At 42.9% G+C, this 20,617-nt stretch overlaps 1 protein-coding gene and 1 pseudogene across 4 annotated transcripts in view; both read right to left on the bottom strand.

The window, feature by feature from the left end:
* Positions 1 to 4,740: 4,740 nt before the first annotated feature.
* LOC309844689 (mitochondrial import inner membrane translocase subunit TIM14 pseudogene) lies at positions 4,741 to 5,014 on the bottom strand (annotated as a pseudogene). Its single transcript has one exon. The product of its transcript is annotated as a mitochondrial import inner membrane translocase subunit TIM14 pseudogene (transcript).
* A 4,696-nt stretch (positions 5,015 to 9,710) lies between these two features.
* The window catches only part of LHFPL3 (LHFPL tetraspan subfamily member 3), a 577,648-nt gene continuing 566,741 nt past the window's right edge, over positions 9,711 to 20,617 (bottom strand). For all 3 annotated transcript variants that reach the window (XM_082691931.1, XM_082691932.1, XM_082691930.1), the window contains one exon: positions 9,711 to 12,042. Coding sequence is in view for 1 of the 3 variants with exons in the window: in XM_082691930.1 (XP_082548056.1) it covers positions 12,014 to 12,042 (29 nt within the window). In the remaining 2 variants the exon portion in view is untranslated. The remainder of the gene's footprint in view (positions 12,043 to 20,617) is intronic.

Here is a 20,617-nt window from a genome sequence, read left to right as displayed (position 1 = left end):
AATTTGTTTGCCATTTGTGTGTGTGTGTGTTTAAAGATTTTATTTTTAAGTCATCTCTACACCCAGTGCGGGGCTCAAACTCCCAACCTAGGATCAAGATTCATCTGCTTTTCTGATTGAGCCAGCCAGGCACCCCCACCATGTTTTCTTTTTCTGTTAAATTCCTGTACATATCTTTTGCTTGTTTTTACTTTTTTTCTTTTTACTTTTAGGAAACTGATTTTCTAAAAAAACTTATTTTAGCGACAGAGCAAGTGGAGGAAGGGGTTGAGGGAGAGAGAGAATCCTGAAGCAGACTTCCTGCTGAGCGCCAAGCCCACCCAGATGAGGAGGCCGATCCCAGGACCCTGAGATCTTTTTTTTTTTTTTTTAAAGATTTTATTTATTTATTTGACAGAGAGAGATCACAGTAGACAGAGAGGCAGGCAGAGAGAGAGAGAGAGAGAGAGAGGGAAGCAGGCTCCCTGCTGAGCAGAGAGCCCGATGCGGGACTCGATCCCAGGACCCTGAGATCATGACCTGAGCCAAAGGCAGCAGCTTAACCCACTGAGCCACCCAGGTGCCCCAGGACCCTGAGATCTTAAACTGAGCTGAAATCAAGAGTCAACCACTTAACAGACAGAACCACTGAGGAAATTGATTTTTTTAAAATGATTTTATTTATTTACTTGACAGACTGAGATCACAAGTAGGCAGAGAGGCAGGCACGGAGAGAGGGGGATACAGGCTTCCTGCTGAGCAGAGAGCCCGATAAAGGGCTCTATCCCAGGACCCTGGGATCATGACCTGAGCTGAAGGCCGAGGCTTTAACCCACTGAGCCACCCAGGTGCCCCTCCTTTTTTTTGGTTTTTTCCCAAGTGAAGCATGGTGATCTTTTTCCTCCTGGCCGACTAAGAAGCTGGCCTGCCACAGTGTCTGGATGCCAGCAGAACACACGAGACTCCCGGTAAGAGACAAAGGACTTCATCATCATCCGTGGCTAGGCAAGCTGCTTGCCAGTGGTGGTTCCCTTTGCCGCATTCCTGGAGGGCCATGAGAAGAGGGCTGGGTGAACCTTGCAATGGGTTGTATTACAGAAGAGGAACCCTGAGCCCTAGGGAATCTGAATCTTTTATACTGGGTAATGAGCCAGCCTGACTTTGCCTTAGACAGAGACGTTGCCTTTATGACGAACAATAAACAAACCTACACTTTGCTCTAGAGGGAGGCCCTGTCTCTATCTTCCCAGGCTGTTTGCTATACAAAGAGTCTTGACAGGACAACTGGGAATAAAGGCAGTTAGGTGTCTCTGCTCATGAGATGTGCAGAAACACTACTCTCCTGAAGAAATACCTCCCAACAACAACCAAACGTTCTAGCACCATTTACTGACTAGAACATACTTTTTCAACTGAGATATCATGCCATTTCTTCTTATTTCAGTTTTCCAAAAAAATGCATTTATATACTTCTAGGCTTTCTATTTTGCTTCATTGGTTGGTCTATCTTAATTATTATAGTTTTTTAAAAAGATTACTTATTTATTTGAGAGAGAGAAGAGAGAGAGCACAAGCAGTGGGGAGGGGCAGAAGGAGAGGGAGAAGCAGACTTCCTGCTGAGCAGGGAACCCAATGCAAGGCTCAAGCCCATGACCCTGGGATCATGACCTGAGCCAAAGGCAGAGGCTTAACTGAGTGAGCCACCCAGACACCCCTCAATTATTTTAGTTTTATAATAAATCAATATCTGATTGAGCAAGTTTTTCCACCTCGTTCTTTTTTAGGAGCATCATGGCTATTTGTCACATCTTGACATCGTTTTATATATATATATATATACACACACACACACACACACACACACACACACACACACACACACACATACACACATTCCATGCCCAGTGTGGGGCTTGAACTCACCAGGATGAGATAAGAGTCTCATTCATGTTCTACTGACTGATCCAGTGAGGGGCTTTGTGTATTCACAAAAATTTAGAATCAGCTAGTTAAGCTCCTCAGAAAGCTCTGATGAAGTTTTGGTGGGCATAGAATCTGATTTTAATCCTATTGAATTTTCCTATTAGTACATATAGCATATTTCTACATTTTTAAAGATCTTTCAAGGATTTCAATGAAGTTTTCTAATTTTCTCCATAAAGTTTCCATACGTATTTTGCCAGCTGCATTCCTGGGTATTATGATTTTTGTTGCTATTATTGAAGACATGTTTTAAACTTACATTTAAAAAGAATAGTTTCTTAGACGCTTGCTGCTATGCTAGAGAAATGCAACTTTAATACATTGATCTTAAATCTAACTATCTTGTTAATTTCTTATCAATTCTAATAGTTTTAAAAAAAGACTTTATTTATTTGACAGAAGGAGACAAAGCAAGGGAAGGAACACAAGCAGGGGGAGTAGGAGAGAGATAACAGACTTCCCATGGAGGAGGGAGCCTGCCTCGGGGCTCGATCCCAGGACCCTGAGATCATGACCTGAGCCAAAGGCAGAGGCTTACCCACTGAGTGACCCAGATGCCCCGATTCCAGTGATTTTTACCTGTCGTTTTGGTTTGTTTTTTATAAGGGCAATTATACATTGCTTTTGGCCTTTGGCTAAGAATCAAGTGTAGTATCTGTTCTTATTGGTTTAATATGAGAGCAATTATGATCATAAAATGGTGACAAATTTTCCTCTTCAAATTCTTATACCTTTTTATATCTTTTTCTTGTTTTTCTGTGTTGGCTTTATTAATACGATTATGATAGATATCCTGGTGGTGGGATTATTTGTCTCGTCCTTTATTTTGAAGGGACTACTTTTAACATGTCACAATTATATGTACAAGTACATTGTTTGGTAGAAATGGTTTCTTAGGAAAATTGTCTTTATTCCTAGTTTTGTAAAAATTCCTGCTATTGTGGGTGATTTTAAGTTGTATCAAATGATTTTTTTCTTGCATTTTTCAGGCAATCATATGGTTTTTATCTTTTAGCCTCTTAATGTAGTGACTTGCCGAAAAATATTCCATTATGATGTTTGAATTAGGGCAAAGATTGGCCTAGAGTTTTCCTTTATCAAACTGCCCTCAAGGTGAGTTGTGGGAGCATTGTTTCTTTCTGCTCTCTGGATAATTATGTAGTAGCTTTAAATCATCAGTTCAGGGGTGCCTGGGTGGCTCAGTGGGTTAAAGCCTCTGCCTTCAGCTCGGGTCATGATCCCAGGGTCCTGGGATCGAGCCCCGAATAGGGCTTTCTCCTCGGCGGGGAACCTGCTTCCTCCTCTCTCTCTGCCTGCCTCTCTGCCTACTTGTGATCTCTGTCTATCAAATAAATAAATAAATAAGAAATCTTAATAAATAAATAAATAATCAGTTCACTGAAAATCTGATAGTTTTCTTTGTAGGTGACTAACATTTAAAAAAAATTGAGTTATAACACGTAAGGTACACAGAGTTTAATAGAAGTGACATTAAAACAAGATATGCTATGTAGCAGTTTTATCATTTTCCAGGTATCTACTAATAATTTGCAAAAAATACGTTAAAATCTCTCTTTATGATAACAGATTTGTCTATTTCTCCTTGTAATTCTTTCATTTCTGCTATACACATTTTGAAGCTATCTTATTAAATGCACACAAGTTTAGAATTCTACTATTTTGTCGGTGAGTTGAGACTCTCACCATTGTGTAGGGATTGTTTTGATTGTTGAAAATATTTTTCATTCTTTATTTTTTGGTTTGCTATTAAGATAGCTTTCTTTTGGTTCGTATTTGTCTACTGTATATTTTTCTATTCTTTTATTTTCATTTTTTCTGCGTCATGTTTTATATATCTTTTTAAATTTAATTTTTATTTTTTTAAAAGGTTTTTTAATTTAATTTTATTTTATTTGACAGGCAGAGATCACAAGTAGGCAGAGAGACAGGCAGAGAGAGAGGAAGGGAATCAGGCTCCTCACTGAGCAGAGAGCCCAATGTGGGGCTTGATCCCAGGACCCTGGGATTGTGATCTGAGCCGAAGGCAGAGGCTTAACCCACTGAGCCACCCAGGCACCCCTATATCTCTCTTTTTAAAAAAGAGTTATTTATTCATTTGAGAGAGAGAGAGAGAGCACATGCCCTCATGGGGGGAGGGGCAGAAGGTGAGGGAGAGAGAGCGAACCCCCAAGCTGACCCCTGCTGAGTGCAGGGACTGACTCGGGGCTTCATCCTAGGACCCTGAGATCCTGACCTGAGCTGAAATCAAGAGTCAGACTGCTTAACCAACTGAGCCAGTCAGGAGCCCCTGTATGAATAAGCTGCATACTGATGGGTTTTTAAAACTCCAATGTCAACAATTTGTTTTAACTGACAAGCTTAACCTACATTTATTTATTTTGTTGTCTGATTTAGTTTTATTTCTTCTATCTTACATCATGTCTTTTTTTTTTTTAAAGATTTACTTATTTATTTATTTGACAGACAGAGATCACAAGTAGGCAGAGAGGCAGGCAGAGAGAGAGAGAGGAGGAAGCAGGCTCCCCACTGAGCAAGGAGCCCGATGTGGGGCTGGATCCCAGGACCCTGAGATCATGACCTGAGCCGAAGGCAGAGCCTTAACCCACTGAGCCACCTAGGGGTGCCCCTTACATTGTGCTTTTTATTTTTTCTCCTTTTCCTACACTTTTCTTTTGTAGCTTTGGGGCATTTTATTACAAAAAGCTGCCACTCGTATGCATAAACCAACAAGAACTTAGAATTCATCACACATTTACTTCATTTCTTAGCTTCACCTTCTAATAAATCTTTAGCTTTATGGATTTTGGCTGCCATATAAGGAGATCCTCCCTTGTCTGGGTGATTTAAAAGCATACTTCATTGATGAGCAACTCTTATTTTCCCTTTCTCGGCAGGAGGACTTTTGCCTAGTAATAACACTGCTTCTTGTTTTGTCATTTTGGGTTCAAACCCACGCCCCCCCCCAACATGATAGCCACCGCGGAAGGCAGATTTTGGGAGACTGAAACAACTGTTTTATTTGGGGCTCCATCTGGTTCGTGACTGGCCAAACACAGTGGCTACAAATCCTGCAGCAGCAGTGGTCAGGCCAGTGGCTACCACTCTATTGGCCTGGGCTGGGACTTGGTCCCCGGCAGCCACCAAATGTGAGCTTCATACGCTCCAAAGGATGGATGGAGGAATTGCGCCAAGTCCATGCCTTTGCTCAATAGCTGTGTGACCTTGGGTAAATTATTTAAACCTTCTGTGCCACAGTCTCTTCATCTGTGAGCTGAGGATAACAACAGTATCTAACTTATAAGGTTGGTATGAGGGCTAAACGAATTGTTACGTATACCTGGCCCTTTATAAATAACCAATTTGGGGCACCTGGGTGGCTCATTGGTTTAAGCCTCTGCCTTGAGTTCAGGTCCTGATCTCAGGGTCCTGGGATCGAGCCCTGCATCGGGCTCTCTGCACAGCGGGGAACCTGCTTCCCCCTCTCTCTCTGCCTGCCTCTCTGCCTACTTGTGATCTCTGTCTGTCAAATAAATAAATAAAATCTTTAAAAAAAAATAACCAATTGCTAGTTATGACTTATTAATCTGTATCTTAACTCTCTTTCCAATTAACATAAATGCCTTAAACTCTCTCAACTGACATGGTATGGTTATCCAGTATTTTAGTTGTCATTTTTAAAAATTCTGTAAATTAGATGTTTTATTATTATTTTGTACAATGCTACCTACCTACCTACCTACCTACATACCAAATTCTTTGCTCTCTACTCTTTTTTTGCATCTTGACCTTTACTTCTAGGTTCGTTTTTAGAAATTCCTTCGGTGTAGCTTTATTGCTGGTAATCCTCTTAGCTTTGTTCATCTCAAGATGACTGTATTTTGTTTTTGGTCTTCGACAACTTTTGCTGAAACACAATTTTAGATAGAGTTATTTTACTTTGGCACTTTGTGTATATATGCTAATGTCTCTGGATTTCTTTTTAAGATTTTAAAAATTTATTTGACAGATAGAGAGATCACAAGTAGGCAGAGAGGCAGGCGGCAGGGGTGGGGGGCGGAGCAGGCTCCCTGCTGAGCAGAGAGCCTGATGCTGGACTTGATCCCAGAACCCTGAGATCATGACCTGGGTCAAAGGCAGAGACTTTAACCACTGAGCCACCCAGGCACCCCATGTCTCTGGAATTTATGATCAGTTTAGAAATGATTCCTTTGTAGGTGGTATGACATTTCTCTTTGGTTACTTTCATGGTCCTTTCTCTTTCTTCCGTCTACACTTTACTGTCATGTTTGAATTTACTTTTTATTTATCTTGGGTGATGACTATTGTGCTTCCTATGTGTGGATTTATACCTTTTATCATTAATGGAAACATTTCAGCCAATTTCTACTCAAATATTGTCTTTCCCTTTTTCTGGTTCTCCTACTAGAATTAGACATATATATTTTCTGATTAGACATATATATCTTCTCTGTTGCTGAACTGCTTTTCATATTCTAGTCTTGGCTTTCTGTATTACATTCTGGGTGATTTCTTTAGATCTGTCTTCTAGTTGACAAGTTCTCTCTTTTGTTACACCTAGTTTATATTTAAATGATACACCATATTTTAAATTTCAATGATGATATTTTTTAATTCTAAGACTTTTTTGTTTCTTTTCAAGTCTAACTGATTATATCTATTGGCTTCTTTATATTTTTCAAGTAGATACCATCTTTATTTCTTTTACATATAAGACATGATTATTTTATATACTGGGTCTGGTAATTGCAATATCTAAAATCTATGAGGCAGTAAGTCTGTCATTCGTGATTTCTGCTGATTCTCTCTTGTGGCTTATTCATATGTGTAGTAACTTACAAATTGTGAACACATACTTTGTTGAGCTGAATTGGTGAGACCTATGTTACAAAGATGCTTTCTTTCCAAAATGGTGTATATTTGGTTTTTTTTTCAAAATGGTGTATATTTGAATTTGCCAGCTACCAGGGCTCTGGCAATTTCTTTAATTTCTTGTTTTTTAAGAGTGTAAGATTGCATTCCAGATTGGGGGGGGGTGCATATCCATGGGTTAAACATTTCCGAGAGTAACTATTCTTTTTCTTTCTACCCCGCTGTCCACAGCAAATCCATCTAGAGCTAATGAGAAGACTTAATTTTTGACAAGACTTCTTTTGTTTGCTAGCATGAACATCGTTCCCATGCTGCACTGGTCTGGAGGTGGCAGCCTTTCTCAAGTGCTCTGCTTTCAGGCGGGACTCTCAAGTTCAGCTCATCCACTTTCAGTGGCCCAAGGCTCAGCCTCCCACCTCCCACCTTCCGGCAGTCCCAGTTTCTGCACTGGCTTCCACTTCACGCTCAGTTTTCAGTTTACTCTTCTTTTTTAAATGCCTTTGGGATTTCTCTAACTTTCTTGCAACCTAAGCTGTGTATTAAAAATAAGCTCATTGTCGTTTTTCCAAGTCCTGGGAGTATTATGTAAAGAAGGCTTTTCAGAGCATCTAGTGTATACTGCTAGATGCAGAAGCCAAGAGTAATCTTTAAAATCATAAAGTAGCTTGCATCGCTTTCCACAGCTTTGCCTCACCCTTAACAACAGCACCAGCCCTCCTGGCCTACCTCATTCATGGTTCAGCTCCAGTCACCGGCCACTGTCGCCGGATTGTGTCTCAAGCCTAGTGACCTTATTCCTACTTCAGAGCCTCTGACTTGTGGCTCCCCCTGTGTGGCATGGGACCTCCCCCCTTTCTTCCGATCTCACCTTATTTTTATTTTTTTGGAAGACTGTGTTTATTTGTTTGTTTATTTATTTATTTAGGGAGCTGGGGGAGGGGCAAAAGAAGAGGGAGAAAATCCCAAGAGGACTCCACACCCAGCGCAGAGCCTGACACGGGGCTCAACCCCATGACCCTGAGATTGTGACCTGAGCTGAAATCAAGAGTCAGCCACCCAACCGACAGGGCCACCCAGGTGCCACCCCCCATCTCACTTTAAATGCCATGTTTTCACAGCTGCTTTCCTTGATCAGCCTCTCCCTGTCTCCCTCACATCATCATGTTCTCATTCTCTCGAGGGCACCTATTCTTGGCTGACATTTCCCTGCCAATGGTCTCTTTTCCTACTAGAACCTAAGACCTCTAAGAGCAGGGATCTTGCTTGTCTGGTTTACCATCATCTTCTCAGGATTTAGAACAGTTCCTGGCACACACGTTTATTGATTGAATGACGAGAACTGAGTATTAGCTATTTATTCTTTTTAGATGGGACCTGGGCTTCCTAGTGCTCCACAGTCCCTGTTACTCCCTGCCCTGTCTTGTTTTGCTGTGTTAGTTCACATATCTACCTGGCTGCTCTAGGCATCTGATTTTTCAATCCCTGCTGATGTCACTCTAATTATCCTCAGTATTTATAGATTTTATTTATTTGACAGTGAGAGACACAGCGAGAGAGGGAACACAAGCAGGGGGAGTGGGAGAGGGAGAGGCAGAGGCAGGCTTCCCGCTGAGCAGACAGCCTGATGTAGGACTCGATCCCAGGACCCTGGTACCATGACCCGAGCCAAAGGCAGATGCCTAACGACTGAGCTACCCAGGCATCCCTATCCTCAGTATTTTGAAAGCAGAAACCATGTTATGTGTTTCTTTTCTTCTAGGTCTTGAATGTCGTGAATGTGGAAGAGGGTAAGGAATTCACATTCATTGAATATCTCTGACCAGTGAGGCATAAAAATGCTCTAACTTAATGTATATCCTCACAACACGGTGGGGCCAGATATTATTACTTGCATCCATTTTATAGATAAGGACACTGAGGCTGAGAGGTGTTCAGAATCCTATAGTGAGTGACAGAGGGGGCACCGGAGCCCACCTAGACAGCACACACTCAACATGAATAGCTGGGAAAGGCTTGCTCATGGCCGAGGAGCGGATGGCTGTTTTCAGTTTGCCGAGTGGACACTGAGCAATTAATTGAGCATTTCAGGTCAAGTTTTACTTAAGCAATCTGGCTGGTTACTTGCTGATTTCATTCTGCTGAGTATATGAACATTCAGTTTTAGGTATGTCTATGCCAGCTAGAAGAGGTTTGGGGATTTTTAAAAAGATTTTTATTTATTTGACAGAGAGAGAGACATCGAGAGAGGGAACACAAGCAGGGCAAGTGGGAGAGGGAGAAGCAGGCTTCCTGCCAAGCAGGGAGCCTGATGCGGGTCTTGATCTCAGGACACTGGGATCATGACTGGAGCAGAAGGCAGATGCTTAATAACTGAGCCACCCAGGCCGCCCCAGGTCTGGGGACGTTAATCATGCCTTCTAAATGAGGGTCCTGCCTACCTAATAAATGTCTGCTATTGGTGAACATTATGGAATCTGACAGAAAGGAGATTTTTTTTCTTTCTTTTTAATTTTTTTTTTTGCTATTAGAGAGAGAGAGCGCACGTGCACGCATGTGTGCACATGCAAGTGTGTGGGGAAGAGTCAGAGGGAGAGGATCTCAAGCAACTTCCACACTCAGTGTGGAGCCCGACGCAGGGCTGGATCTCTCCACCCTGAGATCACAACCTGAGCTGAAATCAAGAGTTGGACACTTCACCGACAGAACCACCCAGGGGCCCCGCACAAAGGAGTTTTTCTGAATTATAGCTGATTTGGTCAAATCATGGTGTTGTCACTGGCTCACCAGACGAAGACACTGAATGCGGTGAATGTATGTGCCACATCACCAAGCCCTCGTTTAAATAACAAAATCTTATTTTTATTTTTACTTTTTACAGAAATTCAGATATTCCAACAAATTTCTTTACATTTCCTGGACCTTAAAAAAATTACACACAACTTTTTGGACGCAATACAACGGAACAGAATGAGAAAGGGAGTCACATTTTTTTTTTTAAAAAGATAAAAACATACTTCTTAACACTTAGTGATTTACAGGTGTATTACCTATGTACAAATGGTACATCATCGATGACCCTCCTCAGAGCACTGTGGTATGCTAAATTACACTTAGGTCTTACAGAAAAAAATTTTACAAAACATTTGCATGTGGATAGGAAGCACTTCTTCGTTTTCGTAAACATCACTATCCATGATGGAGGGCTCCCAGTGGAATCTGTAATTTACACGGATTAGAGAAAACTGACACTTTCTAATATTCTGGTAGATAGAGAGGTACCTCCCTTTAAATAAAAGATGAATTCTTGAAAAGTTGTGTGTAATTAAGTTTCGTAAGGAGGGTGTTTGGAATGCAGGGGGAGAGCTAATATTTACTGTAACAGGTAACTCCCAGAATGGCTAATCCTTTAGAGATAGTAAGTATTTCCTTAATCTGGTTCTTTAGAAAACCCACATCTTTGTGATTTGGGGTTCACTCATTTGAGAATACCTGTAATATATTCTTAGCCATTTAAAACATAATCTCATTTAGGGTGAAAAGATAGCTCGTACCAGAAACATTTGGCAAAAATGGGAGTATTGTCTGTAGAGAGACAGGGAACAAGAAATCAGCTCCTATCTGTATCACTTCCTGTCTTATCCTCCCTCTGGCGTTACAGGGATGTATGCTAATTCAATCTTAATTTTGAGTTTAAAAATGAAGGCATTCTACGTGTCCATGTTTTACTCGGGTATGGAGCATGGTGTGGCTCACACTGATTACCCCTCTGGCATGTACATTTTAGTTTGTGCCCATTCTCAAGAAGTTGGCTCACTACAGTATTACATATTTTTCTGCATATTGGCCAGATATGTGATGAGGGTTATGGTGGGGGAAGCCTGGGAGCAAAAGACTGTTGAAGACAACTGACCAGTTGGAACTACTTCCAAATATCAACCAACTCAAAGAAATCTGAGTATTCTCGAAACCAACATTAGTAAACAAACAGGCAACTTACTCCTACCAAGTTTCTTGACCTGTATAAGTATATATTCATTTATTTCTAAGGCTATTAAATTATTATTTATTTTGTTAGTACCACTTACTATCATTTAGAAATAGGCTTAATGGAACAATTTTTTTTTTTTTTTAAACAAAAATGAGACCTGTTAGTAAGGAAAAGAAAGGCTATGGATTTCTGATGACAAGTACAGCAAAGAAATAGAGGGGGAAAAAAAGGAGAGCTTTTAGATGCCTACTTATAAAGTATATTAAATTCTTATGCATTTACTAGGGAGAATTAGAAAAAAAGTGTTTATTTGATAGCAGCCTATATATTACATGTGAGCATCCAAGGTGAAAATGAGCTTTCTATATTTTTCAGAGTTCCCTGATGCTGTTTCCTGAAAGATAGGGATAGCTAGGTTGCTCAGAGACCTATGATGTAAAGATGTACTTCCTGTAATATACAGCTTGATGGAGTTCTAGTATATGTCAGAAATCACTTTCTCAGTAATAACTTGTACAGACAGATTAAACTGAACACAGACTCTGTAAAAAGTTTGAAGTGTTACATCTCTGAACTGAGTGGTTTTACTAATTACACAGTGAAATAAACGCACGGCAGAGATGGGGAACCAAAGATCACGGCTCCTGAGAAAATACGCTGAGGCATTTTCCTAAGCTGCCTTCCTCTGTAAATGACGCTTGATCAGCCTCTTGGCTATTGAGATAGGAATAATTTAGGATTGACTGCCTTTTTTTAAAAGAAGGTTGAAAGATTAAAGCTTTTTGTTTTTAGTTTGATTAAAAAAGGACAGCTTACAAACCTCAGTACATATATATTTTACATGTTAATTCTAGCACATTTATATTCCTTTCTCTTAAAATATTTCCTGAATGTGACTTCTCATGAATGTGATCTGATCTTATTCGACGATATCTTCCCATGAGCTGGTGTTTAATCCATTATCACATCTCCTTCCAGAAAATCACTGCCATCTCTGCCGGTCCAGATTTAGAAGGTGCTTTGACAAGTAGACGGTTCACTCTTGTCCAGATCTGTCTCTGTACTCTGATTTCTCTCAAGTCCTCCTTCTTGATGTTGATGTACAAAAGCTCTTATTCGATTTGTTTAGCTGTTATTTGATTTGTTTTGTGCTCATTCTAGAGAATATTGGCTTAGCAGAACTGCAGAAAGGGGGGACAGGGGAGAAGGAGAAAGAGAAAGAGAGAAAGAAAGAAAGAAAAAAAATGCATCATTTTCTGTCAGCAAGATTTTTGTGCGTAGCTGTCACAGAAAAACCACACCAGCACATGGTTCGAATGCACTTTAGATTTATTTTAAAGAAGCCTGAAAGTTTGAGGCACCTGTTCCATAACCAAATGCCACACAGTCTTCTGGCAAGGAGAACCCCCATCACCCAGAAATGTGTGTTCCCCAAATCTGGGTGAAGATTACAGGCTGCTTTGAAGGAGCAAGGAAGAATGTGAAATGATCCCAAGCATCAACAATTTTTCTGCCTGGCACAGAAAATGTCTCACTTGAGCGGTTTCCTTTTCTTTCCAGGTGTTATTTATTATGCAATCAACATTGTAACAGCTGCAAAGGAGACACCGCTTTTTTCCCATATATCTTTCCGTTCCGTATCCAAATGTGCCCTTTATCTTATACAGTTGGAATCACAGTATAGCTGACATTTTTAACATCTTAAAAACAATTTTCTACATTTCCACTCTGTATCATCACCTTCAATTTCCTTCTCTTTTTATTAATGATTTTTTTTATTTTGAAGTAATTTCTACACCCAACATGGGGCTCGAACTCACAACCTCGAGATCAAGAGTTGCATGCTCTATCAACTGAGCCAGTGAGATGCCCCACCAACGTCAGTTTCTAAGAGCTGCAGAATATTCCATTCCAATATCATTCTTTTCATTCCACGCTCAGTATCCCATTCTCAACTGTTTGACCACTGGCAGATGGTAGGTAGGTCCGCCCCCCCCCCCTTTTTTTTGTTATCAAGAAAAGTATCTTGGCATAGAAAGCTGTTTGTTCTTTCAACTTCTTTCTTTAGAACAAATTCTCAGGGGATAACCTGCTTTTTCTTTTGTCCAGCCCACTATTAGAGACTATTCCCTATATTGAAAGGACGACTACAAATAGTACGATTGATTTCTTTCTCTGGACGATCTCCATATACTTCGGCACTGCTAACCAGGGCTTAAGGGTCCCTTGTATGTTGTGAAGATGGGTAAATGCATCTAGCTGGCCAAATTTGGGCTGAAAGAAATAGCCTGCTGGGCTGTTTCCATCACAGAGTACTTAGAAACAAATATGATAATAAAACAACCGGTCCATTATTCAGTTATAGTCCTCATTCCACATCACAAGATAAGATTATGGTTTCTGAATGAGGGCTAGAGAAACCTTTGGAAGATTCTGTCCTTTCGAGCACTTATCCCCTTGTTGTTTTCCGGTACACTTTAAAACACTTTAAGATATCTTATGCACATTATGGTTCCAATGAAATTCTCTCAGCAAGAGAACTCAGTTGCTTTGATGTACCCGGACGACACAGGGGATAATTGAAATAGGATCTTGTCCTAATGATGATTAATCTGTAGTGATTCTCTGAGATTGCATCATGCTGGTAGAAGCCCTATGGAAGGGAATGCTTTCTTCGGATATTATTAAAAGCAACAAAGGCCACCCACGGGTTTTACATGCAGCTATAGGTGCTTCTGAACCTTGAGTGCTCTCTGCTCTGCTGCCCAGGAGCTGGTCTTGCTAGATGGAATCCAAAGTCAAGTTTGTGTGTCTACGATTTTAGTGCTCTAATTTTTTTCTATTTTTCTCCAAATATTCTTCTATTTCAAATGCACAGAGCAAAATGTCCAGGTTTTCCAGTAAGATCCATGAAAGGTGTCAGCTGGGGTGGGGGAGAGGGAGGAATGGGTGCTGTTTATAAAGACATGAAGCAGAAGAGGGGAATGAGTTCTGAAAAGGTAGGTATGCACATGGGAAGAGAAGGTAGTATGTGGAAGTGCCAGGCCCTATGTGGGTGATGCAGGGGCAGAGGGAGGCAAGAAGGTAGCCCTCATTTTCTGGACATCCACAAATAAATACACCCCCAGTTTCATGACAGAAAAGCATGCTTTGGTGTGAACCATTGATTGGCATCCAGGAACCTGAAACTCCCACTCTCTTTTTCCCTGGCTCTAAGCTACCTGATTTGGCTTTACGACATCACAGTGGGCTAGGAAGAGAACACACAGGGGTGCCAGGGCTTTTGATCAGCCCCCTCCGCCCCCCAGCACTGACACCCAAGCCTGAGGAGGAGAAAGGAGCTTTCTGGGGCGGGGGGGGGGGACATCTCCCTGTAAAGTCCTGAGCCTTCTTGTAGGAAGAGAACATCTGGGGCCAATCTCACACGGTTCCTGTTCACACTCCACCACTGGGGGGTCTAACCCAGTTAGCGGCTGCCCAGGGTGGGTCAGTCACCACCAATCCTTCTTGGATCTGCTGCCATCTTGGATCACCCATTCCCTCCATGTGACCAGACCCCTCACTGGATCCCTGACTGACCTCACTGTTGATTATTCGACCCTTCCCTCTTCAAGGTCTCTTCTTTGTTGACTTGGTTAGCCCTGGAACTGCACTCCCCACCTGCAGTGTCAAGGCCGGGTGGGGAGCCACGAAGTGAATGGGAAATGAGAGCAGCCGGAGAGCGAGGCTGGACTTGGGTGGCACCAGGGAGGCTCCTAGGGTCCAAGACTGAAGGAGGCACTCATTCTCTAGCGAGGGCCTCCTGGGAATATCTCTGCTTAAAGTCTCTGTTCCTCAGACATTACAAACACCAAATTTTTTCTTCCTAGTGCATGATACCACGATTCAACAGGAGTCCCAGGGTATTTGAGAATCCTGCAGACTTCAAGGCTGAAAACAACCAGCCTGCTCCCGCTGGTGGTGATTGGAACACAAACACTCCCCACACAATATCAGGAAAACACTTTGCCAGGAGCAGCAAAAGAAGAATGCCCCCAGGATGGCTTAAATAGCAAACATGGTGAGAAATCTCCCACCTGAGGCTTGGGAAGGGCGGGCCTGCACACAGATTTGGGAAGCCAGCGGGTGGAGGAGTTGAAAAGGCCGGTTTTCCTTTCCGGATGTGGCCGTCATTTCTCCAGGCCAGGGACCCGGCTACCCAGGCGGTCTGCAGAGTGGTGGGGAAGCCCTCCTCTGGTTACACTGTGATGTCCGCTTCCTAAAACATGGTTTCTTTTCCAAACTTTTGCTTGCATTTCCCATGCACTGTGGCTATTGCATAGCTCAGGGGAGGCAATTTAAAAGATGTCATATCCTCCCAGATCTGCACAGAGCAGGACTGAATAAATAAGTCATTCAACACTGCTTTGGATCTTTGTTCACTAGGGTTTGTCCTTGTAACACATCACCGGGCTCTGAGTCGCCCCGTTTCTAAAGGGCTCTTTGCAAATTCACGAAGCTGTCCTTTGAGTCACTGCTCAGGAGATTGGCGTTTATAATGTCCACATTGTCCAGACTATCTAAACGCTGCGTGTCTGAATTTTCCCTGTGTTTGCGGACCTTGCAAGGTCTCCTGTGGTCTGCTTCTGCTCCTTGTTCCAATCAACCTATTCAGTTAGGGCCCGCAGCCCCCCACTGTCGGGATAGCTGGGGGAGGGGGCAGGCATCTTAGGGAGGAAAATGCTTGGGGTGGGAGCGGTCAGGCTTTCAGCAGAATGGCTCGCTGAATCTTTGCTGGGAAAATGAGGAAGGGAGGCGGTCCAGTCCATTTTCTCTCATTGGCTGTACAAGCTTGGCCATTTCTTCCCACTCCATTGTTTCAAACCACGCCCACCTCTCCTGGGGCCTCCCGACATCCTTCCTCTCCGGGAGGCTGAAACAGGCACCTGGAAATAAAGCCTCGCCCTCTGTGCCCCCAGGTGCTCTCAACAGGATGTGCCCCACGGTGGGCAAAGCACAGTAAAGGTGGCTGCAGATTTTTTAGCATTCTTCTTTTTGGGGTTAGGGGGGCATGGAGGGATGGGGGTGGGGCTCTGTTCCTCTCCCTTTGAATCTGGGCTTTAAGAGAACTGGCAGGGGCGTCTGGATGACTCAGTCTTTTGAGCCTCCGACGGGTGATTTCAGCTCACGTCATGATCCCATTGGTTGTGAGATAGAACCCTGAGAGCTCCAACTCTCCGCTCAGCAGGACATCTGAGATTCTCTCCCTCTGCACCACCGCCCCCCAGCTCTCTTTCTGTCTCTAAAATAAACAAATAGATTAAAAAAGGAAAAAAAAGTATTGGCAGTTTATTTTTGTTGTTGTTGTGGCAGAAAAACACATAAAATAAAATGAAATTCACCATCTAACCATCACTTTGAGGTATTACACAATTCAGGAGTGTTTACTATATTCACATTGTTGTGAGACAAATCTCCAGAACTTCGCCATCTTGCAAATCTAAAACTTCATATCCCTGAAACAACACTCCTCTCTTCTCCCTTCCCCCATTCCGCAGTAACTGCCATTCCTTCTGTGTCTACCAGTTGGACAACTTGAAATGGCTCCTGGGAGTGGGGTCAGAGGGTATTTGTCTTCCTATAATTACACCGGCTCAAGAGAAACCTCCCTTAACCACCGAGAAGAATCTAAATTGGGAGTCTTTCCCAGAGTAAGAGTTATTAACACACATCAGTTTTATGTGAGTGACCCATCCGTATGGAAGGGCAAATATCTAGTTACCAAACATTTGCTCTTCTCACCGTGTATGCGTTCCTCTGATGTTCTGGGCCTCTACCCCCAGAAAGACATCTTCACCCCATTTTGCCTATCTTTGGAATTTCCATGTCTATGTGCATTCCCCTGGCGTACACCTATTAAATTTGATTTTCTCCTGTTAATCTGTCACATGGCAATTTGATTTTTAGTCCAGCTAGAAGGACCTTTGAGGGGACAGGAATTCTTGCTCCCTGATGTTTTCTTTTCTTTTCTTCTTTTTTTTTTTTTTTAAAGATTTTATTTATTTGTCAGATAACGAGAATGAGAGAGAGCGTACAAGCAGGCAGAGGCGAAGAGAGAAGGCTCCCTGCCGAGCAAGGAGCCCCATGCAGGACTCGATACCAGGATCCTGGGATCATGACCTGAGCCAAAGGCAGCAGCTTAATCGACTGAGCCACCCAGGCGTCCCTCCCTGATGTTTTCTTGACATAAGAAAAGTCACTGTAGGAACCCAGGTGTTTTGTGATCAGTGCCTGAGCAGCACTACTCGCCCAAGCTCATATCTTGCAGAACTTCCTGGGGTATGTGAAAACTGTAGAAAAAGAGACTTCACTAACTGATGATTTTAAGGGAAGAGAAGAATGTAAAAACAAACAGCCACGACAGGCCTGGATGGAGGCCTAACCATATCAGAGACGAGAATTCAGTGGTAGAACTCTCAGTGTTGTTTCGAAAGGAAAAATTGACCTCACACACATTCTTGAGTTGTTTTTGCAGGATATAAGCTAGTTTGAGCACTTGAACACTGGACTAATTGGAACTAGAGACTGACTGATGCTGACCCTTGCCGGCCTCATGACTTCTATTAGCTAGAACCTGGACATTGTTAACTTACAAAGACTTTTGCCCCAAGTCTGTATAGAACACTCCTTGGCCCAGCCCTCCCATGAATATGTGTGAGCCTGAGCTTAAAACTGCTCCAGTGTTGTTCAGGGAGATGCTGCTTTGGGAAATATCCCTGCTGTTCTTACTTGTTTCAAGTGAAATCCTTCCTTTTCTACTCTTTCATGTGGTTGTGTCTTTTGGCTTAGCACCCATCAAGAGGCAAACCCAGTTTCTGGTTATAGTGTGATAAACACGAGTATGTAAATACCTCTTCAAGACCCTGCTCTCAATTCTTTTGGATCTATACCCAGAAGTGGGATTGCTGGATTGTATGGTAATTCTACTTTTAATCCTTTGAGGAACCCCCATACTGTTGCACCATCTTACAACCATACTAATGCTGCACAAAGGTTTCAATTTCTTCCTGTTTTTCTGACACTTATTTTCTCTTTCTTCAGGGGGATAATAGTGTTAAAAATAAAACTACAGGCCCAAAATGGTGTCAGTTAGGTTAACTGAAAGTCAGTAAACCAAGACTTCTTAAAAAAATATCTTACGTATTTATTTGAGAAAGAGAGAGAGAACACAAGTGGGGAAAGAGGGAGAAGCAGACTCCTCGCTGAACAGGGAGCCTGACATGGGGCTTGATCCCAGAGCCCCGAGATCATAATCTAAGTTGAGGGCAGACACTTTACCCACCGAGCTACCCAAGTTCCCTCAGTAAACCAAGACTTCATCCTTAACTTAACTGCAATTTTTTTAAATTATATTTTATTTTTAAGTGACCTCTACACCCAAGGTGGGGCTTGAACCCACTCCCCAAGGTCAAAAGTCTCACATTCCACCAATTGAGCCAGCCAGGAGCCCCAACCTAACTACAGTTTTAACCTTTAATCGGTCAACTTGCAAATTACCAGGTCCACAGAAGGAAACTTACCGATAGATCCTTTCCATTCCCCTCAGGAGGGTGACTGTGCCTAAAACAATGGATTCTTAGCTAGTAATTTCTTTTTTTCTGCTCCCTACCTTTAAAAAACTTTTCTTTTCTGTACCACTTTGGAACTCCCCTCTGGCTAGATGAATATGGCCCAACTCATTAATTGATTAATAAAGCCAATCAAGTCTTTAAGATGTACTCAGTTGAATTTTTATAATGTAACAGTAGCCATCCTAATGGGTATGAGGTGACATCTCACTGTGGTTTGGATTTGCCCTGTGATTTGGATCAAAAAATTGATCTTGAACATTTTTTGAAGACAGTTTCTGATTCCTCTGCTGGAGTGACCACATGGGAGAGGCCTTGGTAGCACATGGAGGGTGAGGGAGGCCCAGCTGAACCCAGCTCTCCAGCCTTCGATTCATAGGAGTGATGTCATCTTGGGCCCTCCATGTCATTCAGCCACCTGCTGAACACCATCGAGTGACCCTAGTAGATGCTACATGGAAGAGAAGAATTGCTTCATGTGAATTGCTGATCCACACAATTGTGGGATATAATAAAAGTGGTTGTCAGGGATGCCTGTGTGGCTTAGTCGGTTCAGCATCTGCCTTCTGCTCAGGTTATGATCCCAGGATCCTGGAATGAAGTCTCACATCTGGCTCCCTGCTCAGTGGAGAGCCTGCTTCTCCCTCTCCCTCTACAGTTCCCACTGCTTGTGCTCTCTTGTTTTCTCTGTCAAATAAAAAATAAAATCCTTAAGAAAAAAGTGGTTGTCAGTAGCAATCTTAAAGGGTGTGAGTTTTTCCAACAAAGCTTTCATACAGTTTTAAGCCACAGAGTTTTGGGATAGTTTGCTACCATAGCATAGATCACTGGGACAATGGGCAAATGCCCTCTCTCTGGCTGTGGTTTAGATTTGCTGTGTTTCGTATGCTGTAAATGACAACTGTGGCTGGACAGAGGCACAGTGCTCCCAGGGCAGAGAACACACTGCCATCTCTGTTTTTTTTCCTTCATGACACAATTTCTAGAGAAGCAGCACCTGAAATCCCCAACATCCAACAACTATTATAGCCATAGTCTCTCTATGAGGAATCATTAGTTTGTCCCTCTGACTGCAGGAAATTTGGATCTGGGTTGAAAACAAATGTATGCTTGGGGCATCTGGGAGGCTCAGTTGGTTAAGCGTCTGCCTTCAGCTCAGGTCATGATCTCAGGGTCCTGGGATTGAGCCCACATCCAGCTTCTGTTCGGGGGAGTCTGCTTTTCCCTCTGCCTCTGCCCCTCTGCCTCCCCCTGCTTGTGCTCATTCTCTCTCTCTTTCTGTCAAATAAATAAATAAATAAATAAAACCTAAAAAGAAAAAAAAAAAGAAAAAGAAAAGAAATAGATGCTCACAGCATACTTTGGTGCTGGATTAAGAAAAAAAGTCCAGGGAGGAGTCAAGATGGCAGAGAAGTAGCAGGCTGAGACTACTTCAGCTAGCAGGAGATTAGCTAGATAGCTTATCTAAAGATTGCGAACACCTGCAAATCCATCGGCAGATCGAAGAGAAGCAGAACAGCAATTCTAGAAACAGAAAAACAACCACTTTCTGAAAGGTAGGACTGGCGGAGAAGTGAATCCAAAGTGACGGGAAGATAGACCCTGGGGGGAAAGGCTGGCTCCCGGAAAGCGGCGGAGCAACGGAGCACAAAATTCAGGACTTTTAAAAGTCTGTTCCGCTGAGGGACATCACTCCAGAGGCTAAACCAGGGGTGAAGCCCACGTGGAGTCAGCGTGGCCTCAGGTCCCGCAGGGTCACAGAAGGATCGGGGGTATCTGAGTGTCGCAGATCTTGCGGGTATTGGAACGGGAAAGCTGGCTACAGAGACAGAGCCGACAGTAAGCTCACAGCTCAGGGTTACCTTGAACCAGTCGCAGGCTGGGTGAGCTTGGAGCGCGGCTGGAGGTCAGGCAGATGGAGTTACTGGGTGCTGTTCTCTGAGGGCGCACTGAGGAGTGGGGCCCCAGGCTCTCGGCTCCTCCGGGCCGGAGACCAGGAGGATACCATTTGTATTCCTGTCCTCTGGAACTCTATGGAAAGCGCTCAGTGAACAAAAGCTCCTGAAAGCAAACCTGAGTGGATTACTCAGCCCAGTCCCTGGTAAGGGCGGTGCAATTCTGCCTGGGACAAAGACACTTGAGAATCACT

This window comes from Mustela nivalis, assembly GCF_964662115.1.
Source record: "Mustela nivalis genome assembly, chromosome: 12".
Lineage (NCBI taxonomy): Eukaryota > Metazoa > Chordata > Mammalia > Carnivora > Mustelidae > Mustela > Mustela nivalis.
This window is presented reverse-complemented; position numbering and strand designations above follow the sequence as displayed.